Source organism: Bactrocera tryoni, chromosome 4 (genome assembly GCF_016617805.1).
Source record: "Bactrocera tryoni isolate S06 chromosome 4, CSIRO_BtryS06_freeze2, whole genome shotgun sequence".
Classification (NCBI taxonomy): Eukaryota; Metazoa; Arthropoda; class Insecta; order Diptera; family Tephritidae; genus Bactrocera; species Bactrocera tryoni.
This window is the reverse complement of record NC_052502.1, coordinates 45,924,568-45,952,270: the sequence shown is the minus strand read 5'-3', so window position 1 is coordinate 45,952,270 and position 27,703 is coordinate 45,924,568. Positions and strand designations below refer to the sequence as shown.

General features: G+C 36.3%; 1 protein-coding gene across 1 annotated transcript in view; it reads left to right on the top strand.

The window, feature by feature from the left end:
• LOC120773568 (neurogenic locus Notch protein) overlaps positions 1–27,703 on the top strand; it is a 166,065-nt gene that overhangs the window by 97,424 nt on the left and 40,938 nt on the right. The window contains exons 3-5 of the mRNA XM_040102538.1: positions 6,879–7,147; positions 8,485–8,689; positions 27,234–27,367. Of these exons, the coding sequence (XP_039958472.1) occupies positions 6,879–7,147; positions 8,485–8,689; positions 27,234–27,367 (608 nt within the window). The remainder of the gene's footprint in view (positions 1–6,878; positions 7,148–8,484; positions 8,690–27,233; positions 27,368–27,703) is intronic.

Sequence of the window (27,703 nt, the reverse complement as noted above, 5' to 3'; positions counted from 1 at the left end):
TGTTGTTTGGCTTACTGCCTTGATTTGGGCTTATCAGCAGCGTGCAATCGGAAATTTTAATTTTACAGCAGCCGCGACAAGCGTTTAATTTTTTAATTTAAACGCTGATGTTGCGGTGATAGGCGCGAGTTTTCAATGTTTTTTGTTGCAACTTTTAGTGTTGCAATGTTGTTTTTTTTTGGTTTTTTGCTAGTACTAGTTGCGCATCTTGCAGCTGCTAGAGGAGTTTATCAATAAAACTGATTTTTTCAATATTTTTTCAGTATATATCTAATAAATTATAATAAAAAAAAAAAAATAATTTCAACAAAACTCTAAAATCTCCATAATTTCACAAAGTTGTATGCGCGCTGTTGCAAGCAATAAACACGTATCGGACACGCTCATAAATATACGAAAATTTCTATGTGGCAACTCCTGCGGGCGAAAATTGTAACATTTCTCAGCGCAAATGTTGCCTGCTAACTGTAATTCACACATGCGGCTGTTGAAAAGCGGTAATGACAACAACTAGCAACAACCACACGCGCCAATAACTAACTGCACTCCAAGAAGCTCCCACCAATAGCCTTCTATTTGTATGCTTGCATGTGTGTAAACATGTGTAAATGTGTGTGTGTCTGTGGGTTTGTGGCAAGCTTGCGCTTTTCGTAGCACAGCATTTGTGGCATGATCGCATGTTGGCCAACGCGCGATTCATTAGGTGTTTGTACCATATATTCGCTTGCAGTGGCTACTTTTATTGTTTTTGTATTTGTTGTTGTTGTTGTTGCTGTGCATGTTGCACTGCCTTGTGGCGCTTTGCAGTGTGTTCGATTTTTGCCAGCAATTTAATTTTACAAGTTGCCGCAGCGCGATTACGATCGTCGATATGATCAAGCGCCAATACATGAAAGCAACAGCAACAACAAACACAGCAAATAGAAGAACAGCGACAACAACATTTGTACTATAGAGTTGCCACAACGTGTATTTGCCACTAAACAACAGCAAGCAGCAACAGCGGCATACAACTCATCGCTCGCGAGTAGCGCTCGACGGCGCACCACCACAGAGTCGGCGGTGAAAAGAGGAGAAGATGGGCAGCAGTAGGGGCAATGGGTGAGCTGCTGAAATTGGCGAAAAAGTGCACAGCACTTGAGCCTGATCGTCAATGTGAACCTGAGAGATCAGTGGGTCGATAAAGGCTCGCCTATTACCAACAGCGCACAGACAGTGTGGTTGTTGTTGCAGCGAAAGGCTTAACTACTGCCCAACGGGCAGCCTAGCGCATACTTGCAAGCCACAACAACAGCGCGCTTGTGTTGCAGCTGAGATTTTCAACGCTCCAGCATACCGTGCACGATTCCTACTGCCAAACTAACTGGGTTAAATGGACTTGCCACAGCGCTCCTACATTCTAATATGCCTACATATACACAAATAAACATGTACAGCTGAGGCTAAGCTGTCGATTACTAGCTGCCACGCTTCGTAAGCGAACCTTAGATTTTGTTGTTGTTATTGTCTTTTTCTTACGCTGTTGCTACTGATCTACACCTGGATCGGATCGGATCGAGTTTTACGATCTTTTAGCAAGCGCTTATCTTGGCGAGCGCAAGCTCAGCTGCTTGTTGGCAACAAATGGTCCAGCCTGAGACCTGTGCCGCATGCAAATGGAATTTGAAAATGTTGTTTTTTGCTTTTTTGTGGAAAGTGTTAGCTGCTGGTTGCGGCTTGGTGGCAGAAACATTTTTCCAGGTCAAATGTACGTTGTATGCCACATGCGTGCGGCCGCAAATGGAAGCACATTTATATTTGCTCGTGTTGTGCTGCGGGTCAGCTGAGTAGTATTTGTTTGCACATCATGCTGCAAAATTGGAAAATTGCTGGCCTACAGTGGAAGTCGTGTGGCAAGCAAAATTATTAATATTTTTTGTCATTTTTTTAAGTTACTCGGACGTATTTATTTATATAAGTATGTATGTAAATGAGCAAATGAAATAACACGCTGAGTCGATGCACGACTGTCAGAACCTCGGTCTAAATATACGCGAACTAGACCCCTCAGATATGGATTTAAAAATTTTCTCGCGTTTTTTTCTTTTTAAGAACCTGCTCATTTCTTGGAACCACCGATATCGGTACTTTTCCACCTGATCTCTCCAGCGCAGTGAAGGTCTTCCTCTTCGTCTGCTTCCACCTGCGACTACTAAATCAAAAGCCTTCAAAGCTAGAGTGTTCTCTTCCATCCGGACAACTTGACTAGTTCCATCGACTGCGGTACTCGCCATTGCCAATGCGCAAAGGACCATAAATCATCCGCAAACCCTTTTTCTCGAACATTTCTATGACCGACTCACCAGATGATGTCATTGCCTTTTCCTCGGCACCACTTAGCCGGACGAATCCAAAGAAGCACCTGTTGGCAAGAGTTATTCTGCCTTGGGTTTCAGTGCTGACGGTGTTGTTGGTGTTAATGCTGGTTCCCAGATAGACGAAATTATCATCGACTTTGAAGTTATGAAGTCACCAGTGACGTGTGAGCCAATTCGCGAATGCGATGACTATTTGTTTGTTGACAGAAGAGGATTCGTCTTGTCTTCGTTCACAACCAGACCTATCTGCTGCGCTTTCTTATGCAATCTGAAGAAAGCAGTACTAACGGCGCGGTTGTTGAAGTTCAAGAAGTCGCGTTGTAGGGAATCGCCTTGTTTGAAACCTCGCTTGGCATGGAACGACTCGGAGAAGTCCTTCCCGATTCTGATGGAGCTTTTCGTATTGCTTAACGTCAGCTTACACAGCCTTGTTGGCTTTGTGGTGATACCAAGTTCACGCACTACTTATTCCTATTTGTATATTTGTTCAATAATTATTTTTATCTCTTTTCTTCATAATTATTATTTAATTACTTTCGCTATTGCCGAAAGCTCTCTACTTCTTAATGACTATTCATTGCTTAAATGGCACTAAAATCGCCTACGTTGACGCTGATGGCGCACTTATGGCAAAACACTGTTGCCGTTGTGCCGTTGACTGTTATTTTACTATCGGCGCTGCGCTTAAAATGCAATTGCACGCACAAAATTGTCGCATTGTTCGCGCGCATACTTGCAACATTGCACAATTTTTCTCTGGGGAAAATTTTCCAACGACCGTGGGGTATGTTGTAAATTGTTGTTCTTGTTGCTTGCTGTTCACATTGCATTCGCTCATTGATTTACTTACCAACGCCAACGTTTAGTTCGGTTTGGCTGTATTTTTCTCCGCCAAAGCATTATCCGCGTAAATATTTGAGTCCAGCTCAACTCGCCACGCTGTATTTAGAGCCGCGGAATGCGTTTATGTTGCAGCGCAGCGCACGCGGACGTGTCGTACTTACATTAAAGTGCGTCGCGATGCAGCAGTAAGCCGCGTATTCACAGCTGAAGAAAAAAATACAGTTAGTAGTTGAGCGAAAATTAAACGGTACTCTGTGTGGGTTCAGCAGCTGTTAGACATCACTTTTTTTATTGGAGTTTCGACTTAAGCGCACTTGTTAACAGCATTTTTATGTATCTGCTAATTAATTATGTCCAATGCTCATCTTTAACTCGTTTTCTCTAATCTACAAAGCTTGTGTCACACATACGACACATAACTGTAATAGCTAACCATATAGACTTATGTACATATATGTATGTATGTATGTCCACATTTTGGTTGCCTCAAACTCGCCAGTGAAATTTCTTTGCTTAGCCTGGTCTTGTTTACCCGACAATTAAATACTTCATTGCCTGCATTTTGTTGTCACAACACTCGAGCTCTGTGCCGCTGCTCGTAAGCTTCCCACACTATCCCACGCCTATTGAATATCAAATTGCGGAACGTGCAGAATGACATAAACAGTGCAACACTCAAATTCGCCCATTCATTTACATACATATGTACATGTTGAAACTGGTGCAGTGAAGCGATTTTGGTGTCTAAAGTCGTATGTTTATATATTTTAACAAAATATGGAGGAAATGCGAACTTCAGGGAAGCTCTTATTGGAAATGCTTAAGTACAAGGAATATATACAATTGTTTTTGAACTTAAATATTGATTGCATTTCTTCCTCAAATCTTCCCCAAATTACCACCTTAAAGGGTTACATGGGTTTCCTCGGGTTAAAAAACAGCCTTTTTGAACAAATTTTTCTCATATAAAAAATGAAATATTTTTACGATCTTTTTATTGTTATAAACACACACTATTAACAAAAAAATTCTGAAATTTTTGGAAAAAAATATTTTAAACTTGATCATTGCGACGCAATTTCCGGTGACCCATCGGAAAAAATATGCGTTGGCATGATAACTCCTTACAGGATAATCTAAAGTGAAAAAATATGTGTTTTAGTTAAAACCTTAAGTTTTTTGTTAGACAAAAAAAAAAATTGTAGTTTTGGTGGACAAAATTAAAAAAATGAAAGTTTCAGTGAAAATTTCGCAATATTTTTTCTGTTCAAATAGTTGTAATCGAAAATAAAATCCTTCGTAAAAGCCTTTAAGAATTGTATCCCAAAGACCTGTGTAACATTTCATGATGATCGGTTGAGTAGTTCTCGAGAAATCTTGCCAACTGACTTGAACAACACAGTTTCGAGTGAAACGCTTTTAAAAACGGCGCACTTAGCCTAGCTAAGATTCATAATTTATGATTTTTTATGGCTTAAAATAATCAAAAAATATTTTTATGTTAGATACAGCATTGGAAACCAAGAAAATTTTGAGATTTTCGCGGAATATTTATGTACTCAGAGCTCAAGCAGTCGAAGATTTATGCGGCACTCAGAGACGACCGTTCAGGTAGTTCATGGTCAACCTCCTCAGTCCTGAAGGGAGCGCAGTCTTTTCGATGTCCTCCAGTAGCGTTGTGTGATTGACTGTGTCAAAGGCTTTCGATAAGTCCAACGCTACGAGGATCAATAGACTTAAGATCGCTGTGCAATCCTCGTCTATTTTACTCACTGCTAATCTCATATATTGACTAAATTATATTCCATCTATAAGTGGAGAATTTAAGATATATTCTAATTGTAAAATAAGTTCGTTCTATAAACTGAGAGAGAATTGTCTTTAAAGTAGGAAGTCTACTGTTGATAGCACAGTTTTCTAAATCTACTTTAAGTAGCTTTGCAAAATCGTACAGTGAGAGGTCTCTGAAATTAATGAAAACGATCGGTAAAGCGTCGTATTTTCAGAAACTAACCCCAACGATTTCTTTCTATACTCACATCTGAAGAAAATGATAACTGAAAAGAAGTTGAGCAACAATGAAAAGTTAATCACAGAGATTGCGACCTAGTTTGAAGCAATAGAAAAGTGGATATACCAAAATTTTGACGAAAGTTTATATAATCGTGTTATCGCCTTCGATGAAAACTATCGAATTGAATCGCGCTAAAAAAACTTATTTTTCTTTATTATTAAATCTTTAAAGTCATATAAATTTCTCATTCTTATTACCTCAGAAATCTCTAAGTATTTTCTTTCTCTAAAAAATAAGTACATTTGCATTTGTAGAGAAATGTAAAAGTACTTCTTTCAAGCAAACTGATTTCATTTGTAGCCTTCCAATAAAATTTACCACCTGTCGGGCTTTCCTGTGTCTGCTTATTCATATATTTAACTTTTTTGTTGTTAAATTCTTCTTTTTTATTCTTTTGCTTACTATCTTCTTCGTATTTGACTTCTATTCAAGTGTTATTCACGGTTCTTTCTCTTGGCTTTATACACTTTATCAATCGCTTGGCTTTAATGTATTTGGGGTGATTTTAGGCGTTCAGCTCCACTTAATGCGCTCGTAAAAGATATGTTAACCAAAATACTAGGAAAATATTCGAATGCAATCACATATACATATGTATATACGTATGTTTGTATGTTTGAATGTCACAAATAAAATTCGAGAAGTACGTCATGGCCCAACTATTAATTGTCGCCAAGAAGTGCGCTTACAACGTTGCCCCATGCTCCGGTAGGCATAGCGAAAGAGCGCCGGTATACTTTTATTTTTACTCGCTTTTGTTTATCACACTTGGCGTGCAAAGTGCTGGCCTTTTACTTTTTGTCATTTTGGTACAGGCTTTTTTCAGTTATTTTCTTGCCGTCTTGGCCCAATGCACATTAAATAAAATTCCTTCATTCTTTTTTATGCGTATCAGCCTTATTTTAGTAGCTTGTTGTAGTTGCAGTCCAACCAGTTTTTGTTTGTGCTTTCTCGTGAAGAGCCACAGCGGTAATCTGTTGTAAGTTTGTCATGTGCATTCAAAAGGTTGTTTAGGGAATTTTTGTTGTTCGGCTTTTGTGTCTTCATTGTCGAGATTCGGTCTACTCATTCATTCTTAGTGCTGGGTGTCAAAACAGGAAATGACAAAATAGCGACTTACATCATTAATTATTTAAAGTGTATATAATGGAGAAGCAGCAGCTGCTCGGAGGATTAATTTAAGAAAAGATAATTTGTTATGCTAAAGAGAAAGGGTTATTGGAAAAGAGGTCGGATTTTTTGTGGTGAAGAGACACGAAGACATTTGGGCCTCTTCGCGTGAAGGACAAAAGCTTTTTATTCAACTCGAAAGAAAGTATGCATTTCATTTCTGTATGTGAAGAATGGCTGGCTTGTTTTATGGGAAATAAATCTGAATACCACAAATTGAATGGTCAAAATTTACTTTGAAAGCGTTTAACTGAGTGGTTTGTAAGCAGAAAGTAGCGTGTTGGGCTGCCAAAGTGCCAGTAATGGTTTTGAAAATTCCATTGCTTAACTGACATATCTATACATAACATATATTTTACTTTTTTAATGACATTTTTTGTATGCTTTAGCAATTTACTAATATCTTTCTTACGCTCTCTCTATTCTCATTACAGTTGCAGCTCACGCTATGTCGGCGAATATTGTGAACATCTGAATCCTTGCTTTACCGGTTTGCTGCGCTGTCAAAATGGCGGCACCTGTCAACCCTCATATCGTATTGATCGCCTTGGCATCTCTTGCATATGTCCGCTCGGCTTTACCGAGTCCTTATGCGAGATACGTGTGCCGAATGCCTGTGATTCATCGCCCTGTCGTAATGGCGGTTCATGTAACCTCAAAACATTGGACGATTACACATGCTCCTGCATGAATGGCTATACAGGTAAGTTAATTTCTACTTTAAACTATTCTACATTTTTATTAATGGGATATGAGCAATATTTGTTGTATTTGAGATAAAAAAAATGTAAAAAGTTTATTAGAGGAAAAGTTCTAACATTTTCAAAATGAAACGAATTTGTTTTTGAATCCTAAAATTTCGGAATTAGGTATTAATTAGAGTTTCTTTTAAATATTATCACAATCTGTTTAAGAAAACAATTCAAATTTGAAAAGCCCTAAGAAGAGTTTTTAAATTACCTTTTTAACTACTAATTAACCAAAACTTTGTTAGAGAAAACTCTAAACTTAGCAGTTATGCCTCGTCTGGATATAAGAATGAAAAAAGAAAAGAAAAATTTCATACAATTTCAACCAAAGAAAAATATTGTTACATTCTGGGTACAAAATTAACTTCGGGATCCCGAATTTTCGATTTCAAAGTTTCGGGATCCCGAAATTTTTCACTCAGAAATTTAGAAACCCAAGTGATTTCACGTTTCCAGTATTGTGTACTCGACGCATAATTTTTGTAAGTCAGTAGCACGATAAAAATAAAGGATCGTAACAAAAGACTGGCTGCTATATTGAATTCGGGATCCCAAAAATTTTAAATCAGGAATATTGAACTTAATTAGGGGTCCCGAAAATTTTACATCTGAAATTCGGGATCCCGAAATTTCAAAATCAGATATTCAGAATTTCGAGTGAGTGATTATGTTTCCAACGCATAAAACTCATCGAAGACTACATGTTTATAAAAGTGTTGTAAAACCTAGCTCTGAGTGGAAACTAGAATAGGAAACGATCCTGTAGTACATAAAACTCATCGAAGGCTTCAGTTTTGTGAAAGTGTTGTAACTCAGTAGTACAACAAAAGTAAATGAACGTGACAAGAGACCGTTGTCATATTGCATTCGGGATTTCGAAAATTTTAAATCAGAAAAGCTGAACTTATTATGTTTAATCTGAAATTCGGGATCCCGAAATTTCAAAGTCAGATTTTCAGTATTCCAAGTGAGTGATTATGTTTCCAACGCGTAAAAATCATGTATCCTTCAAATATTTTAATAAAAGTGTTGTAAAACGTAGCATTGAATGGAAGGCAGAATAGAAAACGATCTTGTAAATGATGAGGTCGCGTAAACTTAGTAAGTTAACTTGGCTGTTCTTCAAACATACATATATGTGCAAATATTGCCCAAAATAAAGCCACCTACCTAGTTTTCTATTTTATTGAAGATCGAGGCGTTGGCAGATTTTTTAGCATAGCTTATATGTTTGGAAAACTAGTATTAATATAGATTTAAATTAATCTCTCTTCATCTTCTTATTTTCTAGGTGAATACTGCGAGACACAAAATCTCTGTGCCACATCACCCTGCCACAACGGCGGCACCTGCACCTCCGTTGCCGGCGGCAATAGTTTCAAATGCTTATGCCCGAAAGGCTTTAAAGGCCAAACCTGTGCCGAAGATGTGATCGAGTGCGAGGCGAATCCGTGCAAACATGGCGGCACCTGCAAAAATACACATGGCTCCTATCAGTAAGTAGAAGAGACACTTTTTTACGATATACTTGTTTTAATGAATTCGCTTAGAAATTAAGTGTTTTTAGAAACTTAATTAAATGCTGGCTTTAAGTCATAAATCAACTGTCCCACGAGAAGCTGGCGTGTCCCTCGGCTGTTCGAGCTGTCGAGCGCGGCCTTAGCGTGTGGGAATATTGATTGCGCGCGAATTTGTTTCATGCAAATTAAATGCTTGTTGTACAAAATGTTAAGCAACACTTAAACAGCCAAAATCAATGCGATCGATAAAATATCGCCGCGATCTTGCTCTATTAATTGTAATACCACAAAAATCGCTTATTGTATATTAAAGCGTATAATAAACAGCTAAATAAATAAAATAAACTGCGGTGTGGAACGAATTTGCATTTGAAACAAACGAAGCAAATAACTGCAATAAATTTTCATTTAGCGCGCAAAGAAAAAATTGAACAAAAACAACAACAAAGTGTTGATGCGTTAAAAAATGCTAAAGCAAGCAACGAAAATTTAAAAATTAAAAAAAAAGTTTATGTAAATATATCTGCTTATGCATATATTACCAAATATTTCGTTTAATCTAATGATTATTGAATGGATCGCGCGCTCGTTTAAGTCAAGCGCGTTGTTTTTGTAACGTTTTGTCGCACCAAAAACACGGCATTTGTAGCGCTGCCCCCGCGCTTGGCTTTCGCATGGCTTTCGAGCCATTATTTTTTCGCTCCTTTTGTTGTGACTAAACCAAATGACATTTCTAATGTCGCTACCACTAAATCTCGCTAACGAAATGTACGCCATAAATAATGCGATAGATCGGCACAATTAAAATATAAAAGCGATTAAGATAAATCAGTGAGTAGCGTTTAATATATTTGCAATTCGAAATTGAATTAAATTGACAAAATGTGAATAGCTTAAAAAATAAAATAAAAAGCAAAACCGTGTGTTTATTTGCATATGAAAATGGTGGCGTCGCGAATGCCACGACGCGCGTTTGCTGATTGGCTGAGCGCCCAAGTAGTAGACAAAAGCGCATGCGCATTGGAGCGCTAGGCTGTGGAAGCGAACACTGTGAACGCTGCGTCCCATTGGGCACGAGTTTCGGTTTCTGGTACACACAAATATACATATAAACTTGCCTGCCACATATGGTGCCATATACTACAATACTTTAAGAATACATAGCCATATACATATCTATATATGTATATGCATATAGACATGTGCCTACGTGTGCATGCGTGTGTGGCGCTGAAATTTATTGTTACTTGCTTTCTAGTGCCGCCGCACCAACGCGCACACACAGCGCCACATATCAAACACACACCCGTACGCCGGTTGGTGTCAGCGGGTGCCTCATGAGTTTCGAATTTCCGGTTTTGTGTCAGACCAATCGACAATCAAACAAATTAAATGTGATTTTTCCTTGCTTTTATGTGGTTTCATTAACATACTTAATTTTATTTATTTGTCTTTATTTTTTTTTACCTTTTTTCTGCAGCTAATAGTTACAAAGCTGTGAAGCCACCTAACCGGCGCAACTAGCTGGGCTAATGGCAACAAAAGGAAAAAAGTGGCTCAAATAAATTAAACTAGAACTAATAGATAAATGCTAACAAATTGTAATGTCAGCTAGCTTTTGTTGTTGCTTTAATTTTTGGTAGCCACTAAAGTGCGATTGGAACATGTGTTTTTCGATATTTAGTGATTGTAGTTGGTGGCGTTAAAATTTGTTGTTTTTTTTTATTAGTTTTTTGTTTGTTGGTTTTTTTTGTTTTTTCGAATGACATTGCTGGCGATTTGCGATTTTTGAGTTGGATTTGTGTCGGGAAATAGTTGAGTATAGAAGTGTGTGTGGCGTGGTTTTGTAGGAGTGAATTCATGAAATTTAGCAAGATTTTCAGGAAATAGTTCACTTATGATAAGAATTCTTCCTCTTTATTGGTATAGACACCGCTTACGCGGTTATAGCCAAGTTTACAACAGCGCGCCAGTCGTTTTTCTTTTCGCTGTTTGTCGAAATTCGAGTTTCCAAGTGTAGCCAGCTCCTTCTCCATCTGGTCTTTCCAACGGAATGCGGGTCTTCCTCTTCCTCTACTTTCACCGTCCGGTACTGCCTCAAATAGACTTTCAGACCTGTAGTGTTTTCATACATTCGGATGACCTGACGCTGTCGCTGTCTTTTAATTCCCTCAAGTATGTCAATGTCGTCGTATAGCTCATACAGCTTATCGTTCCATCCAATGCGATATTCGACGTTGCCAATGTACAAAGGACCATAAATCTTCCGCAGAACCTTTCTCTCGAAAACCAGTATCATCGGCTCTTCACATGTTGTCATTGTTCATGCCTCCGAACCATATGGCAGGACGGGAATGATGAGGTACTTATAGAGTTGGTCTTTGTTGTCGATAGAGGACTTTATCATTCAGTTTCAGTTCGAAGTAGCACCAATGATATCAATATCATCGGCGTACGCCAGCAGTTGTACACACTTGTAGAATACTGTACCTTCTCTGTTCAGCTCTGCAGCTCGAATTTTTTCTCCAGGAGTAAATTGAAGAAGTCGCACGATGGGGAGTCGCCTTGTCTGAAACCTCTTTTGGTATCGAACGACTCGGAGAGGTCCTACCTATTTCTGACAAAGCTTTTAGTAATGCTCAATGACAGCTTGCACAGCCGAACGCGTGCTCTCAGAGAGCAGGAGTGCAAGTCGTGCAGAAAGTCGTTCGGTTGTCTGTTGTGATTGCTTCTCGACGTCGAACGTTTCTTGTGTTTGTTGACGTGCGTTTTTTGGCTGCATAAAGGCGGGTGCGTATCTTCGCTTCAAGAAGATAAGACAAGTGGATATAGCCCCTTAATATTAAAGATTCGTGTAACTTCTTAATATTCTGACATAACATTTGTTGGTTCTGGAGAAAATTTGGCGTATTTTCAAAACTATTATTTTGGAAAGTTCTTTGTTTTCGACCGCTACTTTGAAAAAATAAAATATTTCAACAATTCGTGACAATTAATTAACCTTCGCTGTATAATTGTTTTTCCTAGCCACTAAATCTGGATAATTTTCAAATAATTTTTCTAATGGTACGTGTTTTTTATAATCCCAATAATCTGCTGTTTGGTGATCCGCTGAGACTTCATATATTTTTGAAAACCAAATTTTCAAAATTTCGCGTTTTTAAGTTTTTCTTTATTTTCAAGAAGGTTCCCAACGAATTTCTAATTTCTTTAATTTTAATTTCTCAATTCTTTATATCAACACATACATATATACATACATACACATATTTCTGCAATAATTATCTGAAGTTGTTCTACCATCTTTGTTATCTGAATCCACAAGTGGTTAAGCATCGCACTAAATGCTCACAACCGCTCAAACCGCCTGCTCATTGAACTTCACCGCCCGCGTGTGTGTGGTTCTCGGCTAATTGATTTTAACAAATACATAATTCAATGAGCGTTCACAGTTTCTTATTTTCAATTAGTAGCGTTGTGGTGACTCACCTCTCTAATTTTATGCGCACACAGCTAGTTATAAGCTATATTTACACCGATGTCTCGTTGTAATTAGTTCATATTAAATATGTACGTACCGATAATTTTCCCATCGTAAAAATAAACTTTATGATTTACTAAGTTATCGCTTCCTTCGCGACTAGAATTTCTGGTTTCATATGCAAAGGTGACATATTTTAAACAGTTTACTTCCACATACATATATGCATATGTGTTTGTGTATGTCACTACATACTTTTGTAGTTAATAATGTAAGTAAAAGTGAGGTGTAGTTAGAAAAAATAAGCTCAAGAATATTTACATTCAGAAATCGTGTCCAAGTGATTTGCATGGCTAATAGTCGTTGGTTCCAAGATCGTCTGGAAATTTAACTGATGATAAAAAATAATTGAGTAAGATATTTTAAATTACAAAATAGTTATAGTGAAGCCTATTACTAGACCATTACGTTCTACGGAGTCTTTATGTGGTGGAGGGCTCCAGAAAAGACCACTCTTGCAAACAAACTCGAGAGCATTCAACAACTGCTGTGAAAGTATCCATCAGACTCAGAGAGTCTGTGTTCTTAAAAAAACACGTGTCTGAAAATTCGGTAATCCTCACTCACCTTGACTTCATATCGGATCACTTGAATCATATAGTTGCCAAACCGAACTCTAGCGGGTGCTTCATATACCGATGAGCGACTTTTGGTTGGGAAAAAGCCGTTGAAGGAGAGGTGCAGTGAGCTTCTTTACGGGTGTGTCAAAATTTGGGGGGAAATTGGTGGAGGGGTTTACTGTCAGAAGCTCTCCATCAAATCCAGCTTCAGACTTCCCGACTATTGCAGTGTCTTCCAGGCTGAGGTTGCAGCCATCAAGGTAGCAGCAGATTTGTTGCTCAGGACCTGCACTACATCCCAATCCCACCATTAAGGTAGCAATAAATTTACTGCTCCTGTGTACAGCTTCCTTCAAAGAAATGGACATCCACTCAGATAGCAGAACGGGTATACTAGCCTTGAACTCATTTGCAGTGCGTTCAGTGCCGGTCAAGAAGTGCCTAACCTCGCTATCAATAACATCGAGTGTCTTTGTGATTCGACTGGTATGGATACCAGGCTACAGCGGAAACGCACGAAATTGTAAAGCTGATGAGCTAGCAAGAAAACGCACTCTAGAACTGCTATCGGTAGCAGGTCAGTGCTCTCGTATCCTCTTGTGTTCTACTACTAGATAGTTGGGCTTCGCGGATGCTTGGCAAGCACTGGGCCACCATCGGTATATGCGCTGCTGCAAAAGCCTTTTGGCCCATGATCGATGGCAAGAGGTCTAGTGGTCCCTTTGACCTCATTAAGACTAGCCTCTCTCTATTTGTGCGGCTTTAAAAGTCCATTACCCTATTGGCGTTCACGCGGTTAGACTGCAGAAGGTGTATAGAAGAAGATGAGGTGGAAACAACTCAACACTTCCTTCTTGACTGTCTCGCGGAACTGGAAAGTCTTGACTTAAACACTTTGGAGCACATACCTTCAGGCATCCCACCGAACTGGCGGGAATGAAATTAAACGCCTGTGCTAATTTGTAAGTGCTTCTTAGTTCTTCTTTTCTATGGCTTCACAAAGGACTACATATAGCAGTCCGAGCCCTTAACCTAACCTAACCTATCACTAGAGATATTTGTCTAATCGGCTTCTGTAGAGAATGACATTTAATTTGCAATTTATGAGCAGAACTTTTGTTATATAAATATCTATGCATTACTATCCACTACTTTATGTATAAGAACATATTTTTAAAATTACCTTCTGTACTGATTACACCGGAAATAAATTAAAAGCCGCATTTATACTACCGCTAAACAGTAAAGAGAATACCCTTAAGGAATTAAAGAGTAAATCGGAGTAGTGTTAGCACTTTTCAGTAGTACTAACTGTTCGTAAAAGCGTTTTATAGACAAAAAAATATACATAATTTCGTTAACAATTATTTAATCGATTACAAGTGCATACCTTAAGCCACGCGATTTTGTGCGATAATTAGGCATTTCCGTTGGCCGCTAATTGCTGGTGAATATACTTTTATATATACATTTGTATCTATGTATGTATGTGTATAGATCTTGTGGCATTAAATCATTCATCTTGGTAGGAAGTCTCATTCAATTCCACATAGTAATCACCAAACCTGCTGGCGTAACCTTTGGGTGCGTCGTTGCCGGCTTTTTTGGCAATTAAAGATTTTGGGAAAAAGTAAAATAAAATACAAGGCACGCAGCTCAAGCGTATTGAAGTATTGCATTAAAAAGTGATTGAGATTTTATATCTCTAAATCCGGTTGATTTTGAAATCGCTCAGTAATTACAATAATTCGAAATGCACTGCTGAAATCTCCAACGATTATTGCTGCTCACTTCACTCGGCAATGCGTTTCAGAATTTTAATTAAAACAAGCCGAATTATCGACAATTTTAGTAAACTTAAACACCAACAATAAAAATTACTACAATAATTACAGTAAATACTAATTGAAAAACTTTTATACTCTAGAAGCGTATAAAAATATACTTTTTATTTGTATTTTTATGATTCAAAAATCATATCGATACCGCATCGCCTTCGGTTGGCGGCAAAACACCGCTTAAGCGCAATAAAAGCGCGTATGAAAATTTTAATTTTTATAAGCAATTTTTTCCACTATCTTTTGCCTGCTTGCTGCGGCAATACGCTTAATTATCGCTTTAATGTGCGTGTTGAATTGTGCTGGCGGCAGGCAGCTACAACAGCTACAAAGCCGCCATCAGCAAGGTATGCGAAAGCGGCAAATAACAGCTGAGACCAACGACTGCTCAACAAAAACCATAATATTAAAATTACTATTATTATTGGCTGCGTTGTTGGCTGTAGTAAAAAATTAAATTAAAAAAGCATAAAAAATCATAAAAAAATTGAAAACAGCGGTAATACAATACTCATTCGTTATTCCGTTTGCACAGTTCATTGGCCAATCATACATGTATACAACAACAATAAAATTAATAACAATTTCGCGTTTATTCGCCTTTTGCGTTTTTCTCATATTCTCGTGCCTTTGATTGTGCATATTTCCTTTATTAACTTTTATTTATTTTTGCTTGAAACTCTATTCGATTTCTTTCGGTTTCTACGCAAATGTTTTTGGTTTCATCTTTAGTTATTTCAGTGCCATTTTTCATTTTTTTACTCAAATATTTATTATTAATAAATCTTTGGAAGTAAGCGTATTTCATTTTTGTTGGAATACATGTTTTTGTTTATAGATTGTGATGAAAAAATACCCAGAAATTGTAGATATATTTTAAATATTTAATTATTCATCAATATTTATTTTGTGGCCTTCAAAGTAATCCCCAACAAGTGCAATACATACACTTATGGCAACGATTTTTCAAGTCCTCGAAACACTTTCCATAAGCACTTTTTGGGATAGCCTTCAACTTTTTCAGCGAATTTTGTTTTATCTCTTCGATCGACTAAAAGCGGGTTCCCTGCCGATGATTGTTAACTCGTTTGCATGTCAAACTCATTAACCCATGTCTCATAGGCAGTTATAATGTTCTCCATGAATGTGGGATCGGAATTCGCACGATTTCGGAGAGTATTCTCAAAACTGGTACTCGTTATATTCAGGAGCTATTCCAGAAATGATTATAAACGTCATCAAAGCTCGCCACGTTGACTTTGCATGCCAAGCCTTACACAATAAACGGCTATCAGACCCAATTTATTTGAAAACTGGCGTAATGGAAAAACACGGCGTGGCTCACAAGTTTTTTGGGAAAATCTCGAAGAGCTGTCTTCCGCGGTTGATATTGCACTCCTGGCAAAAAAATCAGACTTGCAGAAGACCTTAAATAAGCTTGTGCTGGCGAGGTTGGCCTAAAAATCAACATGGATCTAGTAACAGTGACAACAAATTGGTTCGATTCACTATAAACGACTAAGAGACATCGCGCAAAACAGAATTCTACTATCTTGTGAACAAAATTATCACTAATGGAGGTTTTTTGGAAATGCCAACCGCATAAACTATGCGTGTAATGCGTTTGCTTAGTTAAAAATCTACATAAGGGCTCTAAATCAATCTCAGGCAGCACTAAACTTCGTGTTTTTAACTCCAGCGTGAAAACAGTCCACGTTTTTGGTTGCAAATCTTGATATTTGATGATGATAACTGATAGGTTCTTGTTGCAGTTTTTTGCGAACTCGTGTTTATGAAAAGTCTTAAAGATCTGGTGGCTTCGTATCATCTCCAATCAAGATCTACTGATAGAAAACAACAAACCACTTACATATATCGCATACACTACACACAAATTTAAAGAGGTTTGCAATGCTGCGCTTTATTGGAACCCACAAGAGTCAAGGAATTGCGGATGTCTCCATGGTAGATGACGACTTGAAGAACCCTCATACTAACTGTAATAGTTTATGGCCACATGCAAATCTGAACGAGCGGTTCGAGAACGCGTTGACGACCAACCACGTCCGTAACGTCCATCAACTCCTGATCAACACGTCAATAAGATAAAGGAATTGGTGCTTGAGAATCGACGATTAACAGTCAGAGATTTTACTGGCAATGTTGGAATATCTAAAGGATCAGTGAAAACCATTTTGAAAGACCATTAGGGCCTAAGAAAAGTAAAAGCACGATTGGTTACAAAATCACTCAATTTTTTCGATAAATAGCGACGCATTAACGTCTGTTAAGCAGTGCTTTCCAACTACTAGGATGACATGAAACATATTATTACTAGCGATGAGTCCTGGATCTTTGCTTAAAACTCGGAAAAAACGATCAATCGGCCGAATATCCAGGCAAAGGTGAGCCGAACAGAAAATTCCACGTCAAAGCAGCAGGTCAAGCAACAGAGTTAATTTGAAAGTTTTCATAGATTATCGAGACGTGGTGCACTCCGTAAAAAGAGGCCGGAATTATGGGTTTATAACTCTTGGTTTTTGAACAGAGGGTTCATTATGAACAAAGTCTTACTATTTTTTGCTCATAGTTATGAAAGACGTAATTTTTCTTCTTTTCTGTTTCATTATTTGTTTACACCACGAACTAAATTTCGCAGCGTTAAATTTCTCACCACCTCAATAAAGTTCGGAGAATTTCGAAAAAAACAGCAGTAATTTTCCGCCGTTATTTCTGTAAAAGTATAATTTTCGTTTAATCAAATAGCTGCAATCGATGCGTCTCAATGACTCCGCGCACAAGCAAATACCTTATTTGTCCATATTTGCCTCATATGAAGATGTGCAACATGTACGAGTTGCATGCCTGATGAAAAGGAGAAATAATTAAATCAATTTCTTCTGTGTAATTAAAAAATAAGTGTGTTATTGCAAATAAGTATTTAATACGTATTAATTGGATACCATAAAATGTAGACGAGAGGCTGTGAAGAAGATTTATAGTATATGGGATGTGTAAGCGTCTGTGTGTACTTTTTTGTCCTCATTTCATTTAAGGGGCTATACCAGTGTGACACTTTCAAAAAAATTTTTTTTTTTTTGCTTTTTCGATAGTTTATATATTCAAAAATATCCTGTGAAATCGGCGAGGTCGTATCTTAAATAGTTTTTGAATGGCAGCGTTCTAAACAGCGACCGCTCAGAGGTGCAAACATATATAAGTGAAACTTTAAACGCGTTTTTCTCGAAACGACATTTTTCAAAATTGCTGACATTATAACTCAACGAGAAATTGACCGATCGACTTCAAATTAAAACTGGATATAGTTGAATACATTTGCTATACAATAGACTACGATGTTTTTGATTGGTTGAAAATTGTCAATTTGGCATTTAATAAACGACCATTTTTTTTCGTAAAAAAACGATTTTTTTTTTTCAAAATTACGCCATTTTCTTAATTTTTGATATTTTTCAAAGATCGTAGTTCATTGCATAGAAAATATATTTAAGTTTAATAAACATTTTGAATTTTTTTGTTTCAGCTACTCAATCCACCGGAATCATGCCAGCAGTTGTGGCACTTTTTTTGCGGCACTTCCGCAGACAGCACATAACTCCGTTATTTTTCAATATTTAAAAAAAAAAAAATTTTTTAGTATAGCTAAAAATATACTTTATTTCGTCCATAGAACATTGGAACATTCCATCTAGTACTTTCTTTTAAAAAATTCACGAAAATCGCCTAATTTTTCATGCGTCACACTGGTACAGCCCCTTAAGAAAAACTTAGCATATTCAAAAGCTAATATTAATTCAAACTATAAACATATCGTCACTTAAAATATATATTAATAATTTTTGTAAAACTACAAGCAGGGACCCCTGACACTAAAAAGCTCATTAAAAGCTCCCCATTAAAAAACCTCTCCCAATAAATTATTATTTTGATACTATTAATGCTTGAAACAATAATTTTTTGCCCACACAAATGAATTTATTTATTATGTTTTCATTGTTTTTCGACCTAAGGTCCCTCTTCACTGATAATCAATTAATTTGAGCTTATGATTTAATGTTTCCCAGTAATTTTAGCGACAGTCAGAGTTCATCAGCGACAATCGAAAATGATTTATTTTCGTTTTCTGTGCAAATAAACGCTATATTTGTTTTTATATTAACATTAATTGCCGTTATTTCATTATTGATAGTTGAAAGTCTAATAAAATCTTAGTATACGTATTATATTGCATACATACATATGCACACTCCCTGTGGCCTCCAAGTTTGCCACTCTTCACTCAGCGTCCTTCAATGTTGTTGCCGCTTGTGCCTTTATTGGCTTTCTCAAAGTGTGCAACATCACTCACTCAACATTGTCTACATGTGTACGCCTGCAGTTGACTAACTTCAGCAACATTGCCGCTACATGCTGTTGCTGCAACATCACATACACTTACATACAAGAGCAGCTACGCCGCTACAACTAAGCCGCAGCCGCCTCTGAAATCTTTTAATTTTTCCGCTGAATTTTCCTTCCACTCACTCGAGCGTTTTTCCTATACGCTGTGCGCTGCTCATTGCTGCTCGCTCGAGCGCTTGGCGAAATAAAGACAAATTTGTTGTTAAAGCGCTTTTTTCTCAGGCCCATTTGTATTGTTGCACTTTATTGTTGTTGCATGTATGTATGTGTAGTATTGCTTTGCTTTTTTATTGTTTTTGCCGTGTTATTGTTGTTAGTTTATTCGTCGCACCGTCTGCTGGCCATTTATGGGCAACCTTACGCGAGAAAAAAATCAAATTGGTTTTGCTATTTTTGTGCTTGGCGTTGGTTGTTGTTGCTTATTAGTTGTAAGCAATGTCTTTTGCGGCAGCTCAGTCAAATCGTCAGTAGTCAGCGCACGTCGTTAAGACGACAAACTGACTGTCTTGTAGACAGACTGAACGTCAAATGGCGTGCGGACGGACAATTGGTTAGCCAAGCAAGCTGTGAACAGGTCTTTTAGGGCTTTTTTAATTGACCAGAAAACAAGGCAGAAGGCAACAAAAATAGGCGAGTAGTTGTAATTGCAATAGTTAGCTATTTAAGCGAACGGGCGCACGGACGGACAGTCGCTTACACATAGCCACCGTGTGGCTAACTGTTAGCTTTTTGTACTTTATTTTGAGTTTTGTTTTTTCTTCTATTTCTATTTCTTTTTTAAATGGAATTTTGAGCATTTATTTAATTAACTCTAATATAAGGTTTAATTGATAATTTAGTTAGTTGTCTTAATTACTAGCGCTGTCTGTGTTTATTAGTTTACTAGTCGTGTACCGAGTTGTTTTTGCTATTTTAAGCGTTTTCTAAGTAAGTCTCTTGCTTTCTTCCTTTTGCGGAACGCTTGTAAAATCGATTAGAACATGAAAAAATAAACTAAATGAATATGAAAACTAACTAAAAATATTCGATGATAAAAAAAAATAATTAGAAAATAATAATTCGTACTTAAAAGAGAAAACTAAATATTTGAAAATAATAATTCCGAAATTGTCAGCCGAAATCTTAAAATCTTATAAAAAAATATCGATTTCGACGTTCCCTACTTTTTTTCAGAAAAAACACAGAAGCTTCACATTTTATGAAGAATGATTATTATCATTCGAAAGAACATTCTTTGGCACCGTTTTGTTGAGACCGAATGTCGCCGAGATCACGAGCTTCAATTCCAGGCATCAAATATTCGGTTATTATGGCGCGATAACGATCGCCAACTCTTGAATCTCTTCAGGTTGCTCTTCGTCTCAAATGTGGCAATTTTGCTTATTTATATACCCATTGAGCCAGAAATGGGGCTCATCGCAAAACAAACTTTGGCTGCAAAACGTTGGTTCTTCTTGGAACTTTTCAAGAGCCCATAGAGCGAAGCTATGTCGCTTGAGCAGGTCAAGCGGCTTTAGTTCTTGCACAAGATGTACTATATTTTGTACGCTTTCAATTTAAGAGTTGCTGCGAACGGCGCCGGTTCGACTCTCCATGGTCTTCGCGTACACTTTCAGCTATGGCTGCTATATTTTCTTCACTGTGTACTGGACGTGGTCTATTGGGTCGAATATTATTCAATAACGAATGATGGGTCTCAAGATGTGTGATGGTGTTGCGAATAGTACGCTCAGTAGGCGATTATGCAGACAATATGTTGACCGAAGCTCGCGAAACACATTCTTTACAGAACGTGAACTTTCGACTTTCAATGTAATCTCCGAAGAAATTGTTCAGATCGGCTTACTATCGCATATAGCTGCCATACAAACCGAACGATCGGAATCAAGGTCTTGTATGGAAAACTTTTGCATTTGAAAAGATATATTCACGAAATTTGGTACAGATTATTTTCTAAGATAACTATGTAATCTCCGAAGAAATTGTTCAGATCGGCTTACCATCGCATATAGCTGCCATACAAACCGAACGATCGGAATCAAGGTCTTGTATGGAAAACTTTTGCATTTGAAAAGATATATTCACGAAATTTGGTACAGATTAGTTTCTAAAGCAACAATGTAATCTCCGAAGAAATTGTTCAGATCGGTTAACTATAGCATATAGCTGCCATATAAACCGAACGATCGGAAAAAAAGTTCTTGTATGGAAAACTTTTGCATTTGACAAGCTATATTCACGAAATTTGGTACAGATTAGTTTCTAAAGCAACAATGTAATCTCCGAAGAAATTGTTCAGATCGGCTTACCATCGCATATAGCTGCCATACAAACCGAACGATCGGAAAAAAAGTTCTTGTATGGAAAACTTTTGCATTTGACAAGATATATTCACGAAATTTGGTACAGATTATTTCCTAAGGTAACTATGTAATCTCCAAAGAAATTGTTAAGATCGGTTAACTATAGCATATAGCTGCCATATAAACCGAACACATAGTTACTAAAAGAAATACACCTGTGAAGGATATATCAGCTTCGGTGCAGCTAAAGTTAACGTTTTTTGTTGTTTTAGCTGGAATTTTCAAGATTTTTTATACAATATTTCGCTATATAGTATAACGCACCTAAAGCACAGTAATAATCACACCTAAAGACAAGCAAAAACACACTCATAAAACTTGCTCCACGAATGTCATACAAATTGCTTTGGCACTTCCGTTTTCAATTTAAATAAAAACAGACTCAAAATAAAATAAAAAATACACAAACAAATCTGTAAAAACTTCAGTAAATGTGTCCAACCATTCAGTGAACGTAACGGATTTATTGCGTGCGATTCCGAACTTCAGCAATGCAAATCGCCGTAAATGTAACAGCACATACATACATATGTACAAATAAACGAAAGTCGCTACTGAACTCCATTTAATTTCGTGCTGTAATAAAACAAAACTAAAATGAAATGAAAATGTCATTACATTTGGAGCATCTTCAGCCACAGCACAACAACTGTGCAGCTGCAGCAAATCTGCCACAGACACCTGTGTGCGTTAGCTATGCAATGCTATATGTATGTGTATGTGTGGGGGGTTCTGTACAGCCGAGCGTGCAAATTACAGTGCGAGCAATGAAGTGCCGGACCAACAGCTACTCAACTGGCAATGCCAATGTCGGTGGCAATGATGTGCTGATTGTGATGATGATGATGCTGCCACTGCTGTTGCTCTTGCTTTTGCTCTTGTTGTTGTCGTTGTTGTGCTTGTGTTGTTGCTGGTAAGCTAATCTGGCTACTGTCATTTACGAAAACGGCAAAAAAAGCAAATGCGCAAGAAAAAACCTTAAATGCAGCGATTTTTAACTGCAACAGCTGTGCCCCTTTTTGCATGCTACCTGCTCGAGTGTGTGCAGTTGCCACTGGATGTTGCACTTTGCTACTCAAACGTATCAGTTGGATGGATGGCAGCCATTTAGGCAGTCAGTCAGCCGGGGCTAGCAGCTCAGTCAGTCTGCGGAGGCTGAGTGCCCATTAAAATTACAGCAGCAGCACTAGGGGCAATGAGTGTGTGCATGTGTATATATGCATGCATACATATGTACATACATACATGTGTGCATTAATGTATTATATATGTGCTGTGATAGGATTGGCACTGCTATCTCGTATCGCAGTGACCGCCATGCTCGTGATCATGCCTCAATGGCCTTTTGCTAGATGAGGCAAATCTTTCTTCTGTCACCTCGTACTCTACAGCGGCTACCTGATGAGTGACTGGATTGCTCGCTGTCCAGCTGTCAGCCACATTAAACTACGCCACAAACCCACTATTTGCCACGTTCTACTGCTGTCAGACTGCTAAGACTATTTTCCTGCTTAACTAAGTTTTTCTGTCGGTATGTTGTTTATATATGTATGTATGTATGCATGTGTTCCGTATGTGCTGCAGGAATTATAGCCTGCCTGTGAACTTGATTTCCGACAGGCTCGCTGCACTTGTCAGTCCATTTGACAAATACGCAATTAGAATGCGGAACTGGAGCAGGAATCTTGTTGCACGCTGGCGGCTAATAAGTGAGAGAAAGAGAGAGAGGGTGTGCACAGGAAATTTGTGAAAAAGTGGTTTGAATAGTTGGCGTGACTGCTGAGAAATTTAGTTTAGATAAATTTTTCTTCTGAACAAGATTTTATTATAATTTCTTTTATTATTTTTCTTTTAATTTCTATTATTATTTTTTATACTCTTTTCCATCATTATTATATTAAGCAAATATTACTTAAATCACAATGTTGTAAATCCGAAGGAAAATTTATGTTCTCAGCATGAGTATCTCACAATATTCGCACATATTTTATAGACATATACATATGTACATGTAAGTATATATTATGTATATGTATATAAGCAAACGCTTAACAATTTTATAAAAGATCTCTATATAATACCTTATACTCACATAAAACATAAAAATAATAAAAATAAAGTAAAAAAATATTCTACGAAGAGCCTTTACTCATGTTGCCTTTGTTTCAAATATCCAACGACTGTAATAAACAACAATAAAATCCTAAAGCTGGACAAAAGCTCTCAAACACAGGGTGATTAGAAGCTATATGCAACCGCCCTAGATTTTATAGACTAGGCAACAATCACTAAAATAGTTCTTACAAACATTTTTTTTCTATATTTTGATTAAGAAACGTTTTTCAAAACTATATTTTTGCATATAATTTCAAAAGAAATTATTGGACCCTAAGCAAAGTATACTAAGTTGGCCCCGAAGTTTATAACAGTCAGCAGGAAACGTGAGGAAGCCTATAAAATATTATAATTTATCAGCATGATGAGCTGAGTCGATTTATACTTGTTCGTCTGTTGTTGTTGTTGTTATTGTTGTTGTTGTTGTGGTTTTTGTAGTGCAGAAAAGATTCCTGAAGTAATTTCAAAGCATGGTATCGAGTTGAAAGTCCTCGACCGGATAAAAATCCGGGTCCGATCCGGTTACTCAGGCCCGACTGTCGTGGGAACGGCTTGTTCGTACATATGTCTGTACGATCGCCCGTCTGTCTTTATATACATATTATCGATCTGAAATTTTGTACGGATTCTTTTCTCTACTTTGTCGCAACCGTTGATATCGGCTCACTATATTTTATTACATATACATATGTATCTACGAAAAGGGAGCTAATGTGCGAGAACTAGTTTTCTGGGAAAAGCTGTTAAAAATAATCGTCAGTTTCTCGCTATCTCATTAATTGTTCTCCTTTTTTTGACACCTAAGCCCCCTTTCCGTAGACCGGGTCACATATATAGTTTGTATGACAACTTGTGTCTGTTTTTTTCAGTATTTAAGGTACATTAGGAGTCAAAAAATCCAATTATTTCGATTCTACATATATTTATGTGTACATATGTTTGTATGAATATCCAAAAAAAGCACCAAATCTTCAAAAAAAATTAGGCACCCTGTATTCCAATACTTACCACGGACGTCACTGCGAATTTTTGTCATTCATTTACTTTTTGTCATCTCATGTACATACTTCTTCATTTGTATAAGTACATGTAGTATGTGTGTATGTCTTTCCACAAGCATTGGTTTGAGCTGACTCAACATAAAAATAGCGTACGCTTATGTTTACCTTTGTGTATCGCCTGCCAGAACACAAAGTCAGCGTTGAAGATTAATGTTGAAAGGAAGTTGTAAACGCCAGCAAGCGAATGCAAGGTAAAGTGGAAGAGACAAGAAGCCAAAATACAAGCAAATTAAAAAAGCAAAAGGCCGGACAGCATTAAATCCAATTTAAGTAAGGAGAAACAGTGTAAATATACATAAACATATGTAGGTTTGTGTATGTGCCTAAGTGAGGTTCAAGTAAATATATATGTATAAGGAAAATAAACTTCAAAATCCAGCAAAAATATCAGCAACAAAAAAATTAATAAAAGTGAACAGACTGCGGCATAAAAACGTCGTCACATGTGTTTTTTTATAGCTTATATACCATACATTGTTGGTGTATTTCTTATTTTTTCACAGTTCGCAGACCGAAACATAAACATTACGGCGTTGAGTTGTATATGAGTGTAATGACAAAAAATTCGGTGTTGCTTCTGTGTACTTCTAACTTTCGCTTATATTAAGAGATGTAGAAGAATTAAGAGTTGTTTTAGAAAATTTTATAACTTTTTTATAATTATAAGGCATCGTAAAAATAAATAAAATGATACAAAATGGAGCACAGACTCACAGTTTGCTTCAAAAACACCTGCTAAACTCGTACTCTTGTAAAAAAAAGTTTTAAAGTTTTAACAAAAAATTAGTTTAGTTTTTAGTTAGTAATTATTGTAAATTCCGGTACCAACGTTGACTTAGTTGTTTCAAGAAAAACACTTTTAAAATTTTAACTGCTAAAACTGACTGCCCGAATGACTCGATACTACAGCGAATTGAACACGGATTAAGTTTTTAGGAAAAAATATTTTTGGAGAGTTTAACCCCTATAATATAACCTCTTGGGAAATGTTACAATTTTCAAAAAAAAATTGAAAATGTGGATTTTATTGAATATTTGTTAAAAAAAATTATAAAAAATGTTTGCGATAAGCGAATTGTTTTTGTAGAATTCTAAACTTGTTTAACCCCTAAAACATAATCTCTTAGGAAAATGTTACCAATTTAACACAAAAATCTAAAATGTGGATTTCATTGAATATTTATATATTTATAAGAAAAGTGCCAAATTATCCTTCCTCTCAAAGTTCTATCATTTTTTAAGCTTATTATCATTATATATTATCAATGGAGAAAAACATAGTAAATATATATTTCAATTTTGTTTGAAAACTCTTGCTTCCACATTATTATGCATACAAATAAAGGCTATTTAAGTTTCTGTTTATTTTCAAATATTTAACGCATGCATTGAAACTCAAAACTTCGGTTCAACTTTTGTATTAGAGCCTCAAAGCCAGAACGTAAATCATATAAGAGGCTCAGTGTCTAGTTTCGTATACACTTTTCATGTTTATAGTATTTTTATCGTATATCTAAAAGTGAAAAGCAATACAAGTGCGTTTACTGTGGTACAACAGGGCGTATGAGTGACATGCGAACGAGGTCATTTTCGATTGTATGAATGATGGCAGTAAATAAAAGCCTTTAGGGAATTTAATTACAAGCATTATATTTACATATATCATATTATATTTATATCATGTTACATTATTTGTTTTACCGTTATGGTGATATAGGCATAATCATTTTATTTGTGTTTCTAAGTATTTTTCATAGTAGTACATATGAGAAATTTTTGCAAAAATATATTAATTAATATGAAAATAAAAATTAAAAAAATATATATATAAAAATAAAAATATATAATTGAAAATATTTTATGCTGTTTTTTGCTTTTTGTTGGTGTGTAATAGTTTATTATAATTAACTATTAATTTAATTTTAATTTAATTTCATTTTAATTTAATAGTTAATTTTTTAATTATATTTGGTATCTATCCTTTTTTAATTTTTTTTTTTATTTTTTTTGTTGTTGGTCGTGCCAACATTTTAATTTTTTTTTATATTTTTATTTATAATATAATTTAATTTTTACCATCCAAGTTTTCTAAATTTAATTATTTTTCTTATATGTTATATTTTGCAACTTTTATTGTTTTATTTTATTTTAAAATTTTTTTTTCCATTTTTATTTGTTTTTTGTTACACAGACATTTTTAATTTTTTTATATTTTTGAAAATTTAAAATATTCAAAAAAAAACAGCAGTTATGATAAATATAATTATTACCATACAAATTTTGTAAATTTAATTAATTTTCTTATATATATTATATATTATAATTTTCATATTTGTTTTTTATTTTTAATTTTTTTCCAATTTATTTTTTTCATTCCGACATTTTTAATTTTTTTATATATTTATACATATATGTATTATAATATGTTTTAATTTTTACCATAAAAGTTTTATAAATTTAATTATTATTCTTATTATTATTAATATTTTTTTTTAAATTATAATAAATAAAATAAACAATAATAATAAAACCATTTTAATTTTATAATTTTGCAAAATTTTTCGCTAAAATTCCACTTCACGCATTTAACTAATTAATTTCCATCACCTCTCTTCCTTAGATGCATGTGTCCTGGCGGCTATACCGGCAAAAATTGCGAATCCAAGTACATTCCGTGTGCGCCATCGCCGTGTCAGAATGGCGGCACTTGTCGTCAGTCGAATGGTCTAATGTACGAGTGCAAATGCCCACCTGGTGAGTGCCTTTTGAATTAACTAACATACGTCTATACAAACCTACACATATTATGTGGCAGCTACGCACTTATTGCGTTGCACGCTGCAGCCCTCACCGCATGTATAGCGCAACAACACGCATATTTTTCATATAATTGCCACAATTAAGTTGATGCCATTGCATTAAATTGAGCCATGCAACATGAAAGCGCGCATGCAACGGCTTGGCAGCTCGACAGCTCACCTAAGTGGCAATGCGCAACGAGTTGCACAATTTTAAGCGACTAATTGCCGCTAATCTCCGCCTCAAAACTGCCACTGCGCGGTGCGGCAAGCAAAAACAAAGTGAATTTAG